Source organism: Scaptodrosophila lebanonensis, unplaced genomic scaffold (genome assembly GCF_003285725.1).
Source record: "Scaptodrosophila lebanonensis strain 11010-0011.00,11010-0021.00 unplaced genomic scaffold, SlebRS2 tig00000024-arrow-pilon, whole genome shotgun sequence".
In the NCBI taxonomy this organism is placed as follows: Eukaryota; Metazoa; Arthropoda; class Insecta; order Diptera; family Drosophilidae; genus Scaptodrosophila; species Scaptodrosophila lebanonensis.
Genome location: NW_022060538.1, coordinates 5,432,165 through 5,452,462, shown reverse-complemented (window position 1 = coordinate 5,452,462; position 20,298 = coordinate 5,432,165). Strand labels below are relative to the sequence as shown.

At 38.8% G+C, this 20,298-nt stretch overlaps 1 protein-coding gene across 2 annotated transcripts; it reads left to right on the top strand.

Moving 5' to 3' along the window:
• The first annotated feature begins 1,093 nt into the window (after positions 1-1,093).
• LOC115620892 (protein obstructor-E) lies at positions 1,094-19,592 on the top strand. Of its 2 annotated transcripts, none has more exons than XM_030514376.1 (5): positions 1,094-1,234; positions 12,526-12,735; positions 12,804-12,992; positions 13,146-13,356; positions 18,955-19,592. In XM_030514376.1, exons 1-5 carry the CDS (start codon positions 1,192-1,194, stop codon positions 19,007-19,009), a joined length of 708 nt encoding a protein of 235 aa, XP_030370236.1. In that variant the 5' UTR covers positions 1,094-1,191; the 3' UTR covers positions 19,010-19,592. The 2 variants fall into 2 exon arrangements, with proteins under 2 accessions (XP_030370236.1, XP_030370235.1); XM_030514375.1 differs by lacking the exon at positions 18,955-19,592 and adding an exon at positions 13,695-14,449.
• The last annotated feature ends 706 nt before the right edge of the window (positions 19,593-20,298 follow it).

Genomic DNA, 20,298 nt, shown 5'->3' with positions numbered 1-20,298 from the left:
CACACCTAGAAGCACACAAACACAAATACAGAAGCAGGCAATCAAAATGGCGCAGCAATAAGGTGAAGTTCAACTATGATTTTTGGCTTAACAGTTCGTGCCGTGCCCCGAAATTTCAAAAATCACAAGCCATAATTAGCTGGGTCGTCAAGAGACAACAAATGGATGATAGTTGGCTGCCTTGCCCACACACACAAACACACAAAGCTACACACACACACTCACCTATGTACAGATTGATGGAAAAACAAAAATTCCATTTGCAGCCCCCGCCTAAAAATGCACACAGCCTGCGAAGCAAAGCAAAGCACAGTAAAGTGAAGAAAAAAGTAAAAAGCAACTCAATTGACAAATGCTTTGAGCCACAACAATGGCAGCGTCGACGTTGACGTTAGCGTTTGCGTTGCGGTCGACGCTTAGTGGCTGGCGCAGGCGTCAACAGCGCTGCTGATGGCAGCAGCGACGCAGGCAACAGCCGACACTTTGCCGCTTGCATACGAAAATAGTTTGGCCAACAACAATGTAGGCAAATACAGTTAAAAGCCGCACTTACAATTGCCAACACACACACACACACACACACACATAGAGGCACACACACACACCGACTGAAGCAGTGAATGTAAATATGTAAAAAGCTGATTGCCCGCCACCCGCCTCCACACGCTGCAAAATTGTACCGTTCCATGGGACAGCGATCGCGACCGCGACCGCAACAGCGACAGCGACAGCAGCTTCGTTGCAATGTCAGTGGACGCGGCTGCGCTGCCACGTTTGCCGGCTGCGCATGCGCCTCTCAAAGCTGCCGACGTCTATCCAACCAAAACCAACCGTCGATCCATCTATCTGGATTGTTCGTTGAGTGGCGTCGACTGCGACGCTGCGCCATTTTCGCTGCCTTGGCGCGCCTGCGCAGCGGTATAAAAAGCTCCCGTAACAGCGACAGCCACACACAGTCTTCGTCGGTCCCAGTGGTTCGTTGTCAGAGCGCTTTTTGTCTGTAAACAGTTTTGAGATTTCTGAAGTGTTACCCGTTTGGTTGGTTCACTTGATTCAAGACTTGTTGTTATTATTGTTGTTTTGTTAAACGTTACGGTTCGCCGCCAAAAAGAACTTCAATTAAGAAATAAACGACGAAATCTATAAATAAATAGAAATAACTTCTATCGCGAAATCACAGAAAATCACACAATGAAGAAGTTTATAATTGTGTTTGTTGCATTATTCGGAGCCGGTATGTATTGATCAGATTGTTATGCCAAATATGTACATAAGTATTTGTTAAAAGAGACAATAAACACAGAAAACAGACAACATATGTATGTCAGAAAATGTAGCGAAAGCTTTTCCTCTTGCGCAATCGAATGCCAAAAGACAAACCCCCAGAGCGGGCGCTGCAACTGTTTTCTAATTTGTTGGAGCATGTCGAGCGTGCGCATTGAAGGACACTCGAAACCCCAAAGCAGTGTTAAAAGTGCCAAGAGTGTTACTACAAGTTGGCAAAAACCAACACAAAGTGTTTAAGGGAGAGCAGTGTGCGGAATGGGAAATCGGTGACTAGGGTGGGGGGCGGCGGTGTCCACACTCGTCGTCGTGTTTGAGGCTTGTGTAACGAGTAAATCAACTATCACTCATTTGCTCCACTTTTACCCAAAAGGAAAACGACGACGACGCAAATGAGTTCGTTTTCAAATTCAAACCATAAACGTAATCAAAAAAAAAAAAGAGTAAAACCAAAGTGGCGGCAACTTTTCAAAAACGCCTGCAACTCCAGCCTTACCATCGCTACTTTTCGCAAGCTGTTGCACCATGGGCTAAGGAGCTAAAATCTTTATACATATTGCAAAAAATGCATGCAACATATTGAGGCATCATTCACATTTCCCATCAGATTTCGGTAACCAAAAAGATTTGTTCTTTGATTTAAATAGAAAACGAAACTAAAATCATTGCAATTTAAAACATTAAAACAATACTCCAGTCATTCAGGAATTATCGCTTTTTTATCATTTCAATCTATCTTTTAATATTCATATTTTTAAGTAATCCCTAAACAGGATTGGTTGAGACTGACAATAAAAACTACAAGCTCGTTGTTGTGGGCGGATGAGAGACTGTTTATGGGAAATGTCTCACATTTATTATGAAGAAAGAATCTATGAACGATCGGCTGTTTTCTATTTAGTTTAAACTTCATAGGGCCTGTTTTCAGAAACTTTTCGTTTATCTCAATAAATAACGATTTTTCAACTCACTTTCACTCTCTCGAAATTTGCGATTCGTTTCCAACTCATGAACTCATTTTTGGTTTCTTAATTCCGAGAGCAGGAAAATAAAAGTAATAATAGTATATAATAATAATTTAGTAATAATAACAGTTTACTTCAACTTACAAAAAGCATTTCAAATTACTGAATGTTTTCAATCCGACTACAGATGTATTTTTCCGACTCTTCATCAATTACGATTAAATGTAATAGAGTTCATTTTATTTGGAAGTTACTTGGGCGAACACATTTCTCGAAACTGATATTTTGAAAAAAGAAATAGAATTTCATATTACTCTGAACTTGTATGTTACTGTTAAATTCGAGTTGTTATTCCACAGTACGTAGTTTTTGCCACGTTTACTTACATTTTCAGGCAGCCAGGCCGTTAGGCCAGATACATGGCTAGATATTGTAACTGTGTATCTCTCTTTCTCTTTCACTGGCTCTGTCTCTGTCTATTGGTTCGATTTCATTACTTCATCGGCGTCGTAGTCGTTGCAACTTTTGCGCAGCACACGCCTTTAAAAGTTGGAGAAGTTACAACAAAAACAAAAGCAAATCTTTATGCCTGGTTCAGCTTCGTTGCAGTTGGTTTTGCAACTTGTTGTTGTTGTTGTTGCAGCTTTGAAAATGATATTTAGATTTGAATTTCAACTACAAGGCGCACAAGACAGACAGTCAGTGTTATCTAATTGCAAAGAGCGTGTGCCTTTTGAAATTGGAGCGCTGGCGTTTTTACGACCCGCACACGCACAAATACACAATTTCAAAGAAACTGTTAATATGTATGTATATACTATATATACTCGTACTACTCGTATATTGCACAAGAGACTTTTAGGTGTGGTCGGCCAGTTGGCATGCAAATATTTGGTGCTTTATTGAAATTGTCTTGATTTGACATTGACATTGAAAAGCTTTCAATTGCAAGATGGATGCTGGCGATTCGCCGACGACTGTTAGTCAATGTTGTTAGAGAAGTGAGAGGTTATTTACTTGTATTTATTTGGATTTGGCTTAATGAGGAGCAGCTGCCGCGCCCTACAACGCTAGCAAGACAAAAAGCAACCATCGTCAAAGAAAAAATAATTGAAAACAGCCAAAACTTGTTTACACTTCACGCGGCCTTTGTTTATGATTTGGTTGGTTATTCAACTCGAGCCCGACCGTTCCTCAAAAATTGCGTGCCATGCATTTTTTCAACGTCTTGCATGGCCGGCCAAATCAAAGCGGCCACAGCAATTTACTGGCTTTTAATTGTAAGCGCAATTTCGAGTTATTAAACTTAACAACAACACGTAAATACTTAAACACTCTGGCGTTAACAACATTTTTAATAGGCCTACGTTGTTAAGCGCTTTTCGTTGTCAAGTTCAAGTTGGCTGCCAACAACTTGTTGTTTGAGGTAGCAGATTGTGTGTGTGTTGCTGTTGCCATAAATTATGCAACAAAGGCGTCAAAAGCAAATGCCTCACAAGCCATAACTTGTGCAAAGCGCACACTCTCCAGCCTGAAGTGGAACTTAGCCCCCCACCCTGACGCGTTTGTGGTCCGAATACAAAAAAAAAAACCAATCGAAAACAAAAACTGTTACCACAAGCATGCTAATCACAGCGATAAACAATTTAAGTGCCCAAAAGATTTCCTAAAAAGCCAAAAACACAATAAATTTCCGCATTTTGTTGCATGGCGCGACGTTTTAGCTTCTTGTTTTATTTTTGATTTTTTTGTTTTTGTTTTGTTTTGGTTCTGCCGCTTTTGTTGCTTGTCGCACTCTGCGGTCTGTGACGCGCATAAAAAATGGTATCGAAACCTAACGCTCGGCAACCGCAGCAAAAATAATGCCTGCAACAAAAAAAGATGAAGAAAGGAGTGCAAAACGTGGCAAATATACAAAATAAATTTTGATATTGCCACACAGCAGGCAACAGAAACAACAACAACAACTGACAACAGCAAGTCACGCTTGAAAAGTTTGTATATATGTGTGTATACTACATATATATATATATGTGTATATATATGTTTTCTATTCAACGCAACTGTGTAACAAAATAAACAAAAAAATCTTTGCAAATACATGCATTCGACAAAAATGCAGCCATGCAACTGTTCCGCGGACTTTGCCTTAGCATGAAGGGAACAGCAGGCGACCGATTTGGATTTGGATGCGGATCGTTCGGCTCGACTCAGTTCGGGAATGGTGTCTGCCAAAAATACACAGAAACACACACAGAAACACACACAGAAACACTCACAGAAACACACACAGACACACCCACACACCTAACGAGCTATCTATGCTGATTTATAGGCAGCCAAGTGCCAGTGTTGTACAAGCGAACACAATTTTTGCATAACTTAGAAAATAGAAAGACAAAAACGAAATAGCAAAATAAAATGCTCCGCAGAATACTTGTATGTATATACCCTACATAATATAATTTGATTTGTTCCAACTATACTAATAAGTGGAATTTCTATTAGTCTCAATAGATTGAATATATTAAAGCCATAAGTTTTAATTGAAATTAATATTCAAAATATTTCAATACAAGCAACACTGATTATTATATTTAATTATTTACTTATTTAATTAGGACATTTATAATATGTAGAATGAATATATAGATGAACGATTCAGTCTGTTGCATAATATTTAATGACAATAATTCAAAGCTATTTGCATTAGTTCTTGATGGATCGTATCAATGACAATTACAGGCCCTATTGCTCACCAGTTTCTAAACTAAGAAAGTAATAGGAGCTGTTAATGAACAAGAGATCGAATGCAGTATTATGTGCTAGCAATAGTAAACTACCTCGGTGCAAAATATCAATTCGGAGTACGTTAATACTAAGCATACATAGGTAGAAATAAAATCTAATGGCCTCACTGGCTGTGCTCATTTATCATTATTACTTGTACACTTCAGCAATAATTAATAATTACCAATGGAAATTCCATTAATTCTGTTTCGATCAACAAACAATTAGTCATTAAGTGATCGTTATATTCTTATTCTATATATATAGATTTGGTATTTAAGATCACGGATCTAAGTGATTAAAACGCCTCAGCGAGGTTGCAGCTGATCGCTGATCAGCAATCCAAGTGGTCCGAGTGCTACAGTGAAGGTGCTTATTTCACTTCAGCGCTTGTAAGGGAAAATGGTTGCAAGCTTTTAAAAGTCAATTCGGAGCGCTGGCAATTTGCATGCCACTTGGCAGGCATTTGACGCGCGCTGCCACGAAATAATTTTTGTCAGCGTCATTTTTTGTGATTCAACTGTCGCAGCAGCAACATCAGCCTCTACAGCAACAATTGAAGCTCAAAGTTACCAGTGATGCGTTAAATTTGAAAAATATTGAAATATTTGAAGCATGCCTGTCTAAGGCGGCATGGATAAATGGATTTATTGCTCAATCTATATAAATGGAAATTCTATGGAAACTATACATACATAGATGACGCATTATATGGATGCACGCGCACTTACAATGCCTTTAGATAGGAGTACGTACTATACAATAAATACAATAGACGATGGCAGTGCAAATACAGATTAACCTACATACGAGTACGAGTACGAGCCCTCGCTGTGGGTGAGGGTAAATATTTAAATATCATTACGATGCCGTCGACAACAACTACAGGCACACAAATACATACACACATACACACACACACATACGTATACGTACATATTGTCTATATGCAAAAATGTTTTTGGGGAAAAAGAAGGCAGCTAACGGAAATACTCAAGTTGTTGTTGCTGTGCAAATACCAGGCCAGGCCAGGCAAACAAAACGAAACGAAACGTGCTTAAATGTCAGCAATTTTCTTGATTTATATGGTGTTGTTTCTGTTTCTGTTACTTTTCTGTTGTTGTTGTTGCCTTTGATGTTGATGTTGATGTTGCTGTTGTCTTGGCGGCACACGAGGCACGGCTGAATGGCAACAGACAACAATGGGCGGCAGAGTGGCAAAGGCAGTGGCAGAGCAACAAATTTGCCACGAGTAAATGATAGATAGATAGATAGATAGATACAAGTGCCACAGAATAACACCAACAACAACAACAACAACAAAATAAGGCATATTGCCCATTCTGCGCTGGCTGGCTGACTGGCTGGTTGGCTGACATGTGATTGCACTGTTTGCTGTTAACGATTATGACTAGAAGTGGCCTAGACTGTCAGCAGTGGTAGCGCCCTAGCATTTATGGCCACTGCTAATGCACGAATCTGGTGTTTAGCTTCTTGAAAGGTGCCAGTGTCGGTGCCAGTGTCGGTCCCGTTGCCGGTACCGGGGCCGAGGTTCAATGCACTGTCGAGTGTTGATTTTCATATTTATGGCTGACTGGTCTATTAGTTTGCATGTAGACATGTATGGCATTATTGCTACCTTCTGTTTTATGGCTGCACCACTCGAACATAACTTTGGCTCACAACCAAAAAAGCTGCCATGACTGACTAGACTAGACTAGACTGAACGATTCGTGCAAGGCAGCGCTATTCATTGAGAGTAATGTCGATAGCCAAACAATCAATTACGCCAACCTCAACCTCTGCATTTTTCATTTATGCTTTTCTTTGAAACACAAAGCCATACTTTACAAAGAAATTTATAAACAATTTATAGCCAATGGTACTTATTTGAAGGATATTGACAGTGCTCGTCACTGTCCTTCTGTAACCTTCTTTATAATCTTATAACTTAGTTTAAACACCATTTCTGAAGACGGCAAATAGGTTAAGACATCAAATTTATTGCTGATCTCTAATAATAATAAGTTATAGGAGAAATGTGCCACAGTGTGCTTCAAAGTAAGCTGAAGAACGGAGTTCATAAGTTCAAACCACTTAAACAATCAACAATATCACAAGGTGGATAATTTTCATGTGTCTAGTTGGTTATTTAAATTATGCGAATAAACAGCAATCTTTATAAATAATTGGTCAAGCATTACTTGGAACTCAGCGAGTTGGCTTTATCGATACTGAAAAGTTTCTTTTTTAGTTTAATGGACAAATTGAAATTTCCAATTAAATGTATTTAGCTCGTGCTTCGCTGCTATGGCTTTCCAAAGGCTCAGGTTTTAATTAAACATAATATCTTTGGTGTAACAAGCCAAAGAGCTTTTCAATTGCTCATATGCATAATCATTTTCATTGTATTAAATAAATTATTTGTAAATTGCTTGGCATTCATTGTTAATGTTAAAATATGAATTTATTTGTTATTTGCATCTCGACAGCGTCTGTCATTTAAGTGAAACATAAATTAATTCATTTTTTGCTCACCTTGCTCTTGTTTTTGTTATCGTTGTTGTTGCTGTTGTTGTTGCATGGAAACGTTTAATAAAGTTGCCAATTTATATGTATGTTTGTGGAGGTATCATATATATGTAGCTTTGGTTAATTAAATGATTATGTTAATGGACGAACGGATGTACAAATGGGCAGCAGTAGATAAACAACAACAACAATGGCAACAGTAATCATAACAACAACCATCGATACCCAATGATGCGCACTCAACCGACGAGACCAATACAAATGGCGGTTTTACTGTTAAAATGTCAATAAAAATTTATTATTTAAACACGCACGCACATACGGTCGGGGGCGAGTGAAAACCATTTGCAATTATTTGCTGAGCCCCAGCAGGAAAAAATGTAATTAAGCGAGCAAAATTGATAGATAAAACAATTAAACAAAGCAGCCAATAAGGTAAACAACATGCAACGTGCAACATGCAGCATGCTGCTACATACTATCTAAGCAGCTTATTAATTATGCGAATTATCTGAAACAAAGAAAAAACAAAGGCACACACACATTCATATACGTGCATGTATGTACATAATGGACAGTGCAGATATTTATGCAAAGGTGTGGCTGGGCGGCAATCAAAGAGAAAAAACTTTGCAGCCGGCTGGAAAAAAAAATGACAAAAGAACAGCATTTTAGCAAAACAGTGGGTTAGTAAGCCTACCAATCTGGTTGAGCCGGTTCCAAACACCGCCTCCAGCTGCCACTGTGGCTCAAATGTGGGCTAGCATTTTGTTTTGCTTTCGATTTCTTTTTCGTTTACGCTTAGAATTTGAAGCGGGCTTCTCGAATGATCCGCGATTGCGCATAAATTTGCATTAATTAGCATGGTTCGTAAAAAAAGTAACGACGCACATAAAATGACATAATTGAGCCATCATTTTGGTAAAAATATTTTTGAGAAATTTATAAATTGTGGCTAGGCTTGGCTGCAGCTTTTGATTTGCGAAAGCTTGCCAGCACTTGAACTAGAAGTAGTCTTACTGTAGCTCTGAACAAACTTGAATAAACTTTTCACACACAATGTTATATATTAATTTACTGAAGATTTAATAACAACTTCCGAGGACTAACTTGATATTTTCAAAAGCAGTTTCAATAATCTTGACAATTATAAAGATACTGAAAAATTGTACGAATGTTTTCCAAACAATAACAATATCATTAATTGTGTTATAAGTGTGGGATGTTTGAGTGTTGAAGTGTCGCTCTAATCAATCATTCTTTGTGCATCATGGTATTACCTATGTCTAGGAAAGTAATTAATTGTAATGTTGACCAGTGGAGTCACTCTTAGTTATGTAATATTACAACAGAGTAACTAATTGGAAGCGGACAGTTGCCACTCTCAATTGGGAGCCAAGGTGTCTTGTCTATGCTTCCTTTTAGATTGCGCATACGCCTTGTTAGTCAGCAGCAAACACATACTCACACACACACACATACATTTAGCGCCCAGGTAATTGTTTAGTTAACATGCGGTATTTGTAAAGCGCGACGAACACACACACACACACACTAACACAGCAACAGAGTGGCAGTGGCAACTGGTAAGTGCACAATCATCATCACTATGGGCATGTGTTCTTCCACAGACATTGACACATGCACACACACACAAAAATACGAGTGCACATATAGACACGAGCACACAAACACATAAAGCGCATTAGTGCTGCGGTTCACCACTGTGGCTCTCTCTCTCCCCCTTTTCCTTCGGGTGCCCTTTTCCTCTATGGCAACGGCGCACTTGTGTTAGATTGCACTTTTTCCGCACTGCTTCAGTTGCTGCAAGAACAGCTGTGACAGCAGCAGTGGCAGTAGCAGTAGCAGTGGCAGCAACAAAACTAAATTATTACAACTATTAAGTTGCACATTTGCTGCTGTTGTTTATGTTTGTTGTTGCAACTTGTTCGTTGCTCTTTGCTCGTTTCTGGGCTGCTAAGTGCTGCCAAAGTTGCTTCAGGCACTTCTGGAAATTACTTCGTCTAACACTAAAACTGAAATCAACTGTGACGTACAAGTTCAAAATTCAGTTAACATTTGAATGCTAATTCGAAAAATCTATAAAAATCGACCACACGACAAAAATCAACTAAATCCAATCCTCATATCTTGATATTATAAATGTTTAGTCAAGGTTAATGAGTCTATGAATATATACATATTAAGTATATGTGTTTAGTATTTGGTTTGCTTTGGCTCATTTCTCGGCTAGGCTATTCAGTTTTGTTTGTAATATTAAAAGGCTGTTCTGATATCATTTAGAGCAAGCACGTGTAATATTTCCAAATGAGTTCTACATAGCTGTTTAGTTCGATCTAAACAGTTTTCTATCGCAAATGAATAAATAAATACAAAGTATTTCCATTAGCTATTAGCTTTCCACACAACTGTCCGCACTCTTCAGAAAGAGACGTCACTCGTCCATCAAGTCGTCAAGTTCAAAAAAATATTATCATTTTAAAGAGTTGAGCAATCCTTTTTTTCTGATCCCACATACATAACATTTTATTTACATGTATAGTATGCCTTATCAGTTCAATTAACAATTGAAACTAACTAAGTTATAAATTGTTGACATTAATTTCATTATCAAATAAGTAGTAGCTGCTTGTCTTAACATCTATCAAACAGACGTCAGCTACTTACATTCCTCATCATATAAATATGTATTTTAATAGATTAGGTGTCATAGAAATGCTGCCTGTATCATTGAAAACATAAATATTTTAAACATTATTAGAATACAGTATTTATGCATTTTACTAGAACTTGGAATCCAAATATTTACGCATGTTTGCACTCATTTTTCAAACAGTTTGTGTTTTTCCTTTGTGATGATAGATCACGCGCTAATTGTTTTTGCCGGCTTTGCACAATTTGTATAAAATTTGAAATAACTGCGTAATTAACAAAATTAAACAAGCGAATAGAAGCGCATACAGCCAATGACAGACCCACACACACACACACATACACACAGAAACGCACCTACGAGTATATTATACAGTATATCGATAAATGTATTTTGTTATGGTTATTAGGACAGTTGCCGACCTCCCACAAACTGGCTGACTGGATAACTGACTGAGTGACTGTCATAGAAAACAACACACGTTTGTTGTTGCCAACAAATAAATAAATTTGCAAGCGAAAACAAATTTTTAATTAAATTCAACGAATAATTTTATTTGCGCTCATGCGTTCGCCACAATTTTGATTTTGATTTATGTGCCAGTTTATAAAGTGCATGCTGGGCTTATGTGCTGCTTCCTTGTTTGTATGTGTGTGTGTGTGTGTGTGTAAATAAATTTATAAATTTTATATTTGATTAGTTTGCACACAAATGAAAATTGCATGCATTTTATTTAGTAGTTTTTATATATTCATTCGATGTGCTAGGTATAGAAAAAAGGGCGTGCACTTCTTTTTTTCAATTGTTGCATTTATGTGGTAAACTTTGAGCCTTCACAGAATGGGGAGGGGAATGGGGATGGAGGGATGGCAGGCTTTAGTTAGATTAAGTGAAATCGGAAGGGGCTGAGTGGGTGGGAAGTGGTTGAGTGGGACGGGCTGCTAGTAAGCTGGCGCGCATTTTGATTGAGCATTCGAAACGTGACCACAATTCTGTGGCTTTGCAATTAGATTATCACACACACACACACACATACAAGCATATTTACAGTCGGGGACATGCATAGGCGTGCAGGTAGAAAGGGAGCTGTCGGACGGTATTTGTACGTTTTGTCACGCTTTTTTCTCTAACTCTCTCTCCCTCTCTTTCTCTCTCTTTCGCTGCACTTTGCAATGTAATTATTTTTTGGTCTGCAGCTTCTGTTTTGATTTTCATTATACTCGTATGTGCAAATGTGATGCGCATTTGCGTGAATGTTTGCATGCATGCTGTGTAGTGCAAATACCGCATTAGTTAGTTGTGTGCAATTTAGTTCGTTACGCTCTGCGGTTTCCATTGAGTTGGTGTGTCGAACATCAACGGCAACAGCAACTGCAACTGCAACAGCCACTGGGGCAGATGATAGTCTGAGTGTGTGAGAGAGGAAGCAGCTGCAAGCCGAGTCCTTGAAGCGCATTTCAGGTGCTTCACCTTCTGGCAGGGTGCGTGTCGTGTAACTTCATACTCCAAAAAAAGAGATGAAAAAATCCGAAAACAACAACCAAAAAAAAAAACATAAGCTGTGACTCAAAGTAAATGCAGTTGGCCCTGAGCTGTCCTCAATGTGCACACGTCTTGAGTCTTGAGTCTTGTCTGAAAGTTGCCTGAAAGATTTATTGGCAGCCGCCTCCGACTGAGACACAGTCGCGTACGCAGTCGAGACTTTTTCAAGTGAATGCCTTTGGAAACATGACAAATTATTGTGCACACCATCAGTAGCATCGGCATCCTTGTCATCATCATCATCATCTTCATCGTCGAAATGCATAAAAAATGTATGCTGGCTGGCTCTCACAAATCAACAATCAACAACGAACAATCCAGAGTCGAGCATCGATCAACGACCGACTGCCTGTTAATAGCCAAAAGCCTATTTAAACAATATTGAGGCTGCAATTCAGCTGCCTTTGCCACATTATTTAAACAATGCAATTATTTTCTGATTACGTTGCTGGCGCCTGCCTAAATAGCAATTTTCCTATTTGAGTTATGCCCATTGCGGTTGGAAAATGTTTTGTTGCTAGGCACTTTAGGGCATGCCAAGTGGTTTCGGCCACCTAGGCGGGCAATGAAACATTTTTGTTTGTTATTTGCGTATTTGTGCATTGTGCAAACATGTTTGGGTAGCGCTTCGTTATTGAACAGCAAATTATTCAATTAATTGAAATTGCATGCCATTTAATTCGAGCATTTGGGCTGTGCTTTACTAATTGTTGCACTTTTATTTTCATTCACTTACAGCTGTGGCCCAGCAAAGCTTCAAATGCCCCGACGATTTCGGTTTCTATCCACACGAGACATCGTGCGACAAATACTGGAAGTGCGACAATGGCGTCTCCGAGCTGAAGACCTGCGGCAATGGCCTGGCTTTCGATGCCTCAGATTCCAAATTCCTGACGGAGAACTGTGATTATCTGCACAATGTGGACTGCGGCGATCGCACAGAGTTGGGTAAGACACCCACATGCGATCATTTTTAGTAAACTTGGATGACTAATTGAATAATACTCGCTTTGCAGAGCCACCAATTTCGACGCCACATTGCTCACGCTTGTACGGCATCTTCCCCGATGAGAACAAATGCGACGTCTTCTGGAACTGCTGGAACGGCGAACCATCCAGATATCAGTGCTCACCCGGTCTGGCCTACGATCGTGATGCACGCGTGTGCATGTGGGCCGATCAGGTGCCCGAATGCAAGAACGAAGGTAAGGCAGAGCCTAATGTAAATGTGAGATATGCAGTAAGAGAATAATTGAATAGAGGTTGATGGAAGAACACCCGCTTCTGTTCATTCCATGCTGTATACTTCTGAAGAATATGTTTCGAAGTCTTCTAAAATGCTAAAATCTCCATTGCAGAAGTTGCGAATGGATTTGCCTGCCCCGCCGCCGGAGAGTTGGCCAATGCCGGCTCCTTCTCGCGTCACGCTCATCCCGAGGATTGCCGCAAATACTACATCTGCTTGGAGGGTGTGGCGCGCGAGTATGGCTGCCCCATTGGCACCGTTTTCAAGATTGGCGACAGTGATGGCACTGGCAACTGCGAAGATCCCGAGGATGTTCCCGGCTGGTAAGTGGCTGGTTTTTTAATGAGATATCTCCTACTTAAGACTTAAATATATACTCGTACATAGTAAGCACTTGGGTTTGTTTTGTTTGCTTGAGCGCAGCTTTCGTGCCTTTTGAGTTTTGAGAATTTGCTTAAGTTTTTTACTTCACACTGCCACGCTTGCACTACTCTCATCACCTCAGTGTCTCAAAAGCTTTGTCTACTTTACTACTTTATTCACGACTCTCCGAATTCGCAATTCACGCAACACCATGGCCACTCTACTTTGCATACATTTACATACATATCTCTTGACCTGTTCTGACATATCTCTTTACCTCGTCCCTTTACAATTACAGCGAAGACTACTATGGCGATCTGGATCTGAAGAGCATCCGCAAGAGCGAACTTCTAGCTGGATTGAACAGTGAAGGTCGCACTAAGAGCGCGCCCAAAACCAAAGCTGCCTCCTCATAAACATAAAAACAATAACAACAACAATAACTAAACAACTACAACTATAACAATAACTACAACAAAAACAAATACAACAAGATCAATACAATTTCTATTCAACATTTCCCTTCCAACGACAACAACAACAACAACCAATTCACTCAATCACAATCGCAATCACAATCACAAGCATCACGCACACATGCTCAAAATTGAAGAACAAGAAGAAGAAGAAAAAGAAAGAAATAAGAGAAAATACTCAAATCCATCATATCGATATATATCGCATGCCTCTGTGGCCAACCAACTCTATGCTCCATCTCTTGTCTTAGTTTCTCTTTTTTCGCTATCGTTATCGTTTTCATATTCTTTTCCTTTTATGTCTTCTATGTCTCACTTTCAACTCATTGCTATCCCTGTGTTTCCTTTTTCAAAATTTGAAAAATCCAAGTACATATCAAAATTATAACAAAAATGTAGGGCTTAACGCTAAAATATATAATTAAATGTGCGAAAGACAACAAACAACATCGAGGAAAGATGCAATCTTTCAAAAATCAAGCGTAAAATTTAGAGATTTGTACATTTAAGTGATCATTGTTTATAAGCTTATTATTTTATTTTATACATAAAAGAAAAAATATATAAAAAACCCAAAAAAAAAACCCCCGAATTGTTGATCTCAGATTCGATAGGGGCTTAAGACTGGGCTTAAGTCAAACATGCCTTAATATCAGGTTAAGGGCAATAACAACGTCTCTCTATACAAGTCCACAACTATTTCAAAAAAAGAGAAATGAGAAATGTATTCGCGTAGCCTACGATAACAGTTATCGTCTGGTTTCTTCGGTGGTGAATTTTCAGCACTTTACTTAAAGTTTTCCTTAGAAATTCCGCTGATTTAATTGAGCAATGCATGCTAAAAATTTAGTAAAACTGCCGACTATCAATTACCAAATGCTTTAAGACTGCCGTTCCCCACACCAAGTCCATATATGTACAAGTATAGAAGTACAAAAGTTTGTCTGGCAACAATTTAAAGTGCGCACCCATAGGAAAGTCGAGGAACTTTGGGTGCTTCCTGGCAGCTAGAATACCCAGAAAATAGCGCGACTAGCGCACAACTGTTAAACACTCGTAAATTATTTATAAATTTGCGTCCGTGTGAGTATATATGTATGTATGTATGTGTGTGTGTGTGTGCGGGTCTTGATGTTTTCTGGCTGACTTTTGCGCCAAGTCTGTAAATAATAAGTAAACATAAAACTTTTTAACGCCAGCCATATTTGTCGCAAATGAAAAGTTGGATGCCATTTCTTCGTGAGTGTACTCGTATACGCGAGTGTATGTGTAAATGTGTGTGTGAGCGCGTTTATGTCGCTGCCGAAGAAGTTGCTCAATGTCGTCTTTTGAAATGCACGAGAACTTTGTTAATTATTCATTAGATTCTATAAACAAAAACGCGATACAAAAACTTTAAATGAATTTTCAAATTATCAACACAATTGCAGGCAGAACCAGCGCACTAAAGATACACACACACACAGAGAGAGAGACACATTTACATACTCGTATTAGTATGTATGTAGAGCGAGTTACACGTAGGTGTGGTAGCTCGTTAATAGCACGAAACTCTAACACAGATACACACACACACACACAGATACAGACGCAGTGCAGCGCGCACTTTGGTCCATGATGGTCCCACAAAGTCGAAAATGGGGGCCTGTTTTGGAGAAGCGCGCCCCACTAACTCATAAAGGCGGCGACAACTTTAACTTTCCTTCCCTGTGCCACTGCTGAGTGAATGACTTTTGTGAGTGTGTGTCCCCTTGAGTGTGCGTGTGTGTATGTATTAAATTGTCAACGTAATGGTAGTGTGGACAAACATACACACACATACACACGCATAACACACACATACACACACATATGTCGTTACACAGTGTAAAAACTTTTTGAAAAGTTTTAAAACTAATTAAATAAAAATTATAAAACTATACAAACTCAAGGCACAAGCGCACAAGTTGGGCTGCCGTCAGGACCACTACGTTAAAGGACATTTACTGCTTACCGCCTGGCTATGGTTATGTGCGAGTGTGCCCGAATGTGGGTAGCTTTTTTGGCTTGTCGCATAAGCTCAGGCAAATGCATGGAAAGCCCGCGTAAAGGGGCCACAACATTTTTGAAATGAGTCAAAAGTGGCCGCCATGCATTTGGCCAGTTTTGTTGTTTTAATTGTTGTTGTTGTTGCACGAGCTTTTAATGCCACACGAAAATGCACGCAGGCACTCACCAGCACAAGAACCAGAGCCAGCACCAACACACACACACTAACCACGTTCCCTGTCATCTTTTGCTTTAATGTGTTTTACTGTTGCTTTTGTCGGCGCCACAGTGCTACAGTAAGTAAGCAATCTCCAATTAAAAGTTGCTGCTACAAAACTAACCGAAAGCGCCCACCGAGTTGCATGCCACACTGCTGCACAACATTCCCAGTTATGTTTGTGGCCGAGGCTAGCACAAAGGACGACGCCCCCAAAAAAATAGATACATGAAGAAAGAGTTAGATTAAGGGACCACGCAAACGAAGAGCGTGAAAGATAGAAAGAGAGTATACAAATAAAACTGTTTTATAAACAAAAATGATTAAACTTAAACAAAGCTACACAAACGAAGCAAGAATATAAGTGGGGTCCGATTCCGAGCAGCCACTTGGTAACCATAGCACGCAATGTAGCCAACAACACTCGCAAAAATCATCGCACACCAAAATGTAAAATGTTCATTGATATTATATATAGCCTTGATATATAGGCTATAGCAACACTTCAAGTGTTTGTCAGTGCCAGAATAAGGTCGTAGTATAGTAATGCTTTTTGGACATAATACATATATTAAATCCGTATACATGACTAGAAGTCGACGAAGAACGAATACCTTGAACGATGAAGACTACCTCGTAACATTGTAAAAGTTGCGGACATTTTCTTGTTCCTTTAAAATGTATCTTGCTTGTTTTGCGAGAAACCTTTCCTCGACTTCTTGCGGCAAAAACTAAGCTTCACATCGTCCTGCTCGTATAATGTGAAAAACGAGCCCAGACACTATCTTCGTATTTTAAACCATTCTTTAAACTTATCATATTAGTAGAAGGACATGAAAATAGTCGTTACTCTAGGCACCTTTATGTACAGAAAATAGTAAAAAGAAGGAATAGTACTGAAACATTTTGGGACGGGCTATAAGCGTACTGCTCACAACTCAGTTGAATGTTTAAGTTTAAAATGTAAAAATATGTCAAATAATTCACTAAAAAATAATGTTAAATGTAAAATATAATAGATGCATCAATTATTGACGTTAAATCCCTAAAACACACATTTCTATTGCTACAAATATTTACAAAAATACAGGCACACTTTTACTAAATTGATTCTTCACTCAAGAGCCAAATTAAAAGTAAATAGGGAAACTATTTTAACACAAACTGCACCAACAGCGAAAACTAAATTAATTTGTCTATTAGCTCAACCAATTAGCAAAACCAAATGAAAAATTGGTCTGAATAGGAATTCAAAACAAAAAAAAATGTAAATTGTGCATTTCCAGTTGTTACTACATCATATAGAATGGCCAAAATAAACAATTTGTCTATGATTTTGAATGGACATAATTTTCTCAGTGCACTTCCGACTTCAGAATTATGGACTGACGACGACTGACTGGTGTTGATGGATAATAACTACGTTGGTGTGCAATGCTAGCTGGCAATGAAATCCTTTTAACATTTTGACTCTAATTAATTTTAATGATGATAGAACACACACACATACACACAAACATGCACACATACACACTAAATGGAGGTAGTAGCTGGCGTGGCGGGGGGTTCGGGCTGAAAAAATAAGTTATGAGCAGCTAACTGCCTGTCAATATACGCAGACAACAACGAACGTTAGCTGAAGCATCAAATTAATGTTGACCAGGGCCACTTAGTGAAGGACTTACAGAAACAATTTCGACCACTACTACTAAACAAGGGCCATATTTTGCAGCTTACCCAGCTCCCTTCTCTCGCAGGGCAGTCCGCGTTGTCTGCTAAGCCGCAACATTTATGGCGTTGACTTCTCAACAACAGCAGCAACAGTAACAACAACGACAACAAGAGCAACAAATACTCGCTTGGTTTTTTGGTCAATTCCATTTAATTTAATTTAATAGCCTTGCGCTTTTTGTCATTTGCTGGCCATGCCACGCTCGCATTTTATATGAAGCTACCGGATCTGCTGGGCACAGTTGCTGTCCGCGTTCGCGTACTAGTCGTCCTTATATTCGTCCCAGTCTCGTGCTTGCTTCAGCTGTCCTTAGAGCTGCATGTCCTCTGCGCTTTAAAGGCAATTTGTGGCCCGTTGCGAGTCTGTCGCTGAGCATGTTTGGATTTCAGTCGTGCGTGTGTGTGTGTGGTGCTGTTGCTACGTCTTTTAATCCTTGACGTCCTGTTGCTTTGCGCTACAGCGCAGGACAGAGAGCCGAGCAAGCAGTCATCTATTTATTCCATCTAGCCCTGCTGTTTGTGCTTTCTGTGCACAAATCCTTGTGTTGCGTGGTTTTGTGGCATTCTTCGTCCCGTTCGTCCTTGTCGCCCTTCCACGTTGCCGTCGCCTGAACTATTTGCGCCCATAACAAGGACATTTTTAACAAAATTACTTTTAATTATGGTTTTAATAAATATTTTGCTTTGTTAATTTATAAGTCAAAAGACACACACATTAAGAGACATGTGGAGCTGTGGATTGTCAAAGGAGCTGGGGATAACAATAATTGGTCACAAGTACAAAGCACACTGTTTAATTGAATTTGACTCGCATACAATTCTGCAGCCACTGCTTTATTATTTTAGATGTATAAGCTTTTGTTCCTGTGTGTGCCCCAACTTGCTGATGGCACCCTCATTCTTTATCCTTTGAGGACGACGCAAGCGTGACAAGAAAGAAAAAAGCAAACAAAAAACAAAACCAAGAAAATATTTTTCTTGCAAATTTAATTAAATAAATCATAAAACCCAAACCAAAGGGAATCTCAGCTCAGTCGCTTTAATTTTATGCACAAAAAGGGAATGGTTTTTTGTATTTATTCGTAATACTTTCTTTTCGTTTATAGCGAGGATTACTATGGCGATGTAGACCTCAAGGCTCTGAAAAAATTGGGCTATTAAAAATACAAACCTGCACACACACTCGCATAGAAAATGTAAGCTGCCTGAGCAGGTAAGTTACGTGCGTTCTGGCAGTGAGTCAAGGCAAAACAAAAAACAAATGACGAAAAAGGAGCAGCAGGAGCAGGGACGAAGCAGAGACGAAGCAGAGGGGAAGCAGAAAAGCCGCCACAATCACAGCAGGTTGAAAATGCTTGCCACAATTTGAAACAAGTTCTACAAAACTTTAAGCAGTTAATGTCAAAGACTGAGAGCCAGCCAGCAAGCCACTCGTAACTCTTTAAATAGCCAAAAACAATAGCTCAAAGAAACACACATACATATAAATAGTTAAATTATTTTCATTGCAACACTTGGCTTTTGTGTAAACTGCTGATGCCTTTTTAAAGTATTCGAATGCCGACTCCATATGGCGGCACTTATCTATTTACGTATTTCCACAGCTTCGTGGCCACAAAGTCAAATTTAAATTATTAAGCACACGCACACAAATACAAAGAAAAAAAACAAACAAATCTTTAATGTATATAAAATTTAAGTATTAAGTCTACAAATACATTAAAAGAGAATAATTACATCGAAATCAACTTTTTCCAATTATGGCACGAGTATTCGGGCAGAGCGGGCATATTCCTATACTGCTTTGCATTCCATCTGAATGCATATCGATACAGGTAAGAGTTTAATTAAATTCGAAACTTCATAGCATATTCTCACATTTATAATGTCCAATGATAAGTTAGTACACAAAAGAAATTCTAACTACGCCCTTGGTCACAGGCAGGTACCTTTTGGCTTATTCAGCAAAATGTTTGACCCGAGCCCATTTGCCAATTTGTCTTTACTGAAGTAAATAATGAAGTACATGCAACTTACATTCCATGCATAAATGCTATACAAGTAAATTGTACGGGTTTTCCAAGCATGCCTTAATTTAATAATTTGTTAGTTGTGTACATTGAAACAATAATTTACTCCATGATTGCTATTTTAAGCTAATACTGAACACATTCTGTGTAACCATTTTTTACGCCTCGATAATAATCGTAAAGTTGTCTTTAAAATTATTGAGAAATAAATAAGAAAGGTGAAAGTTCTTTTAAATCAAAGAAAAGATTAAGGTTACTTCAATTTAATAAATGAACTTTAAATAAAAAAGCCGCAATGTAGTTTGTTTAAATAACTAGTTGGAATATTTATTAAATCTTACTAAATTATAAAATTTTTTAATCAGAAGAGGGGACCTTTTGATTTCCTTTTTTTTTGAGCAGATTAAAAATCAATTAATT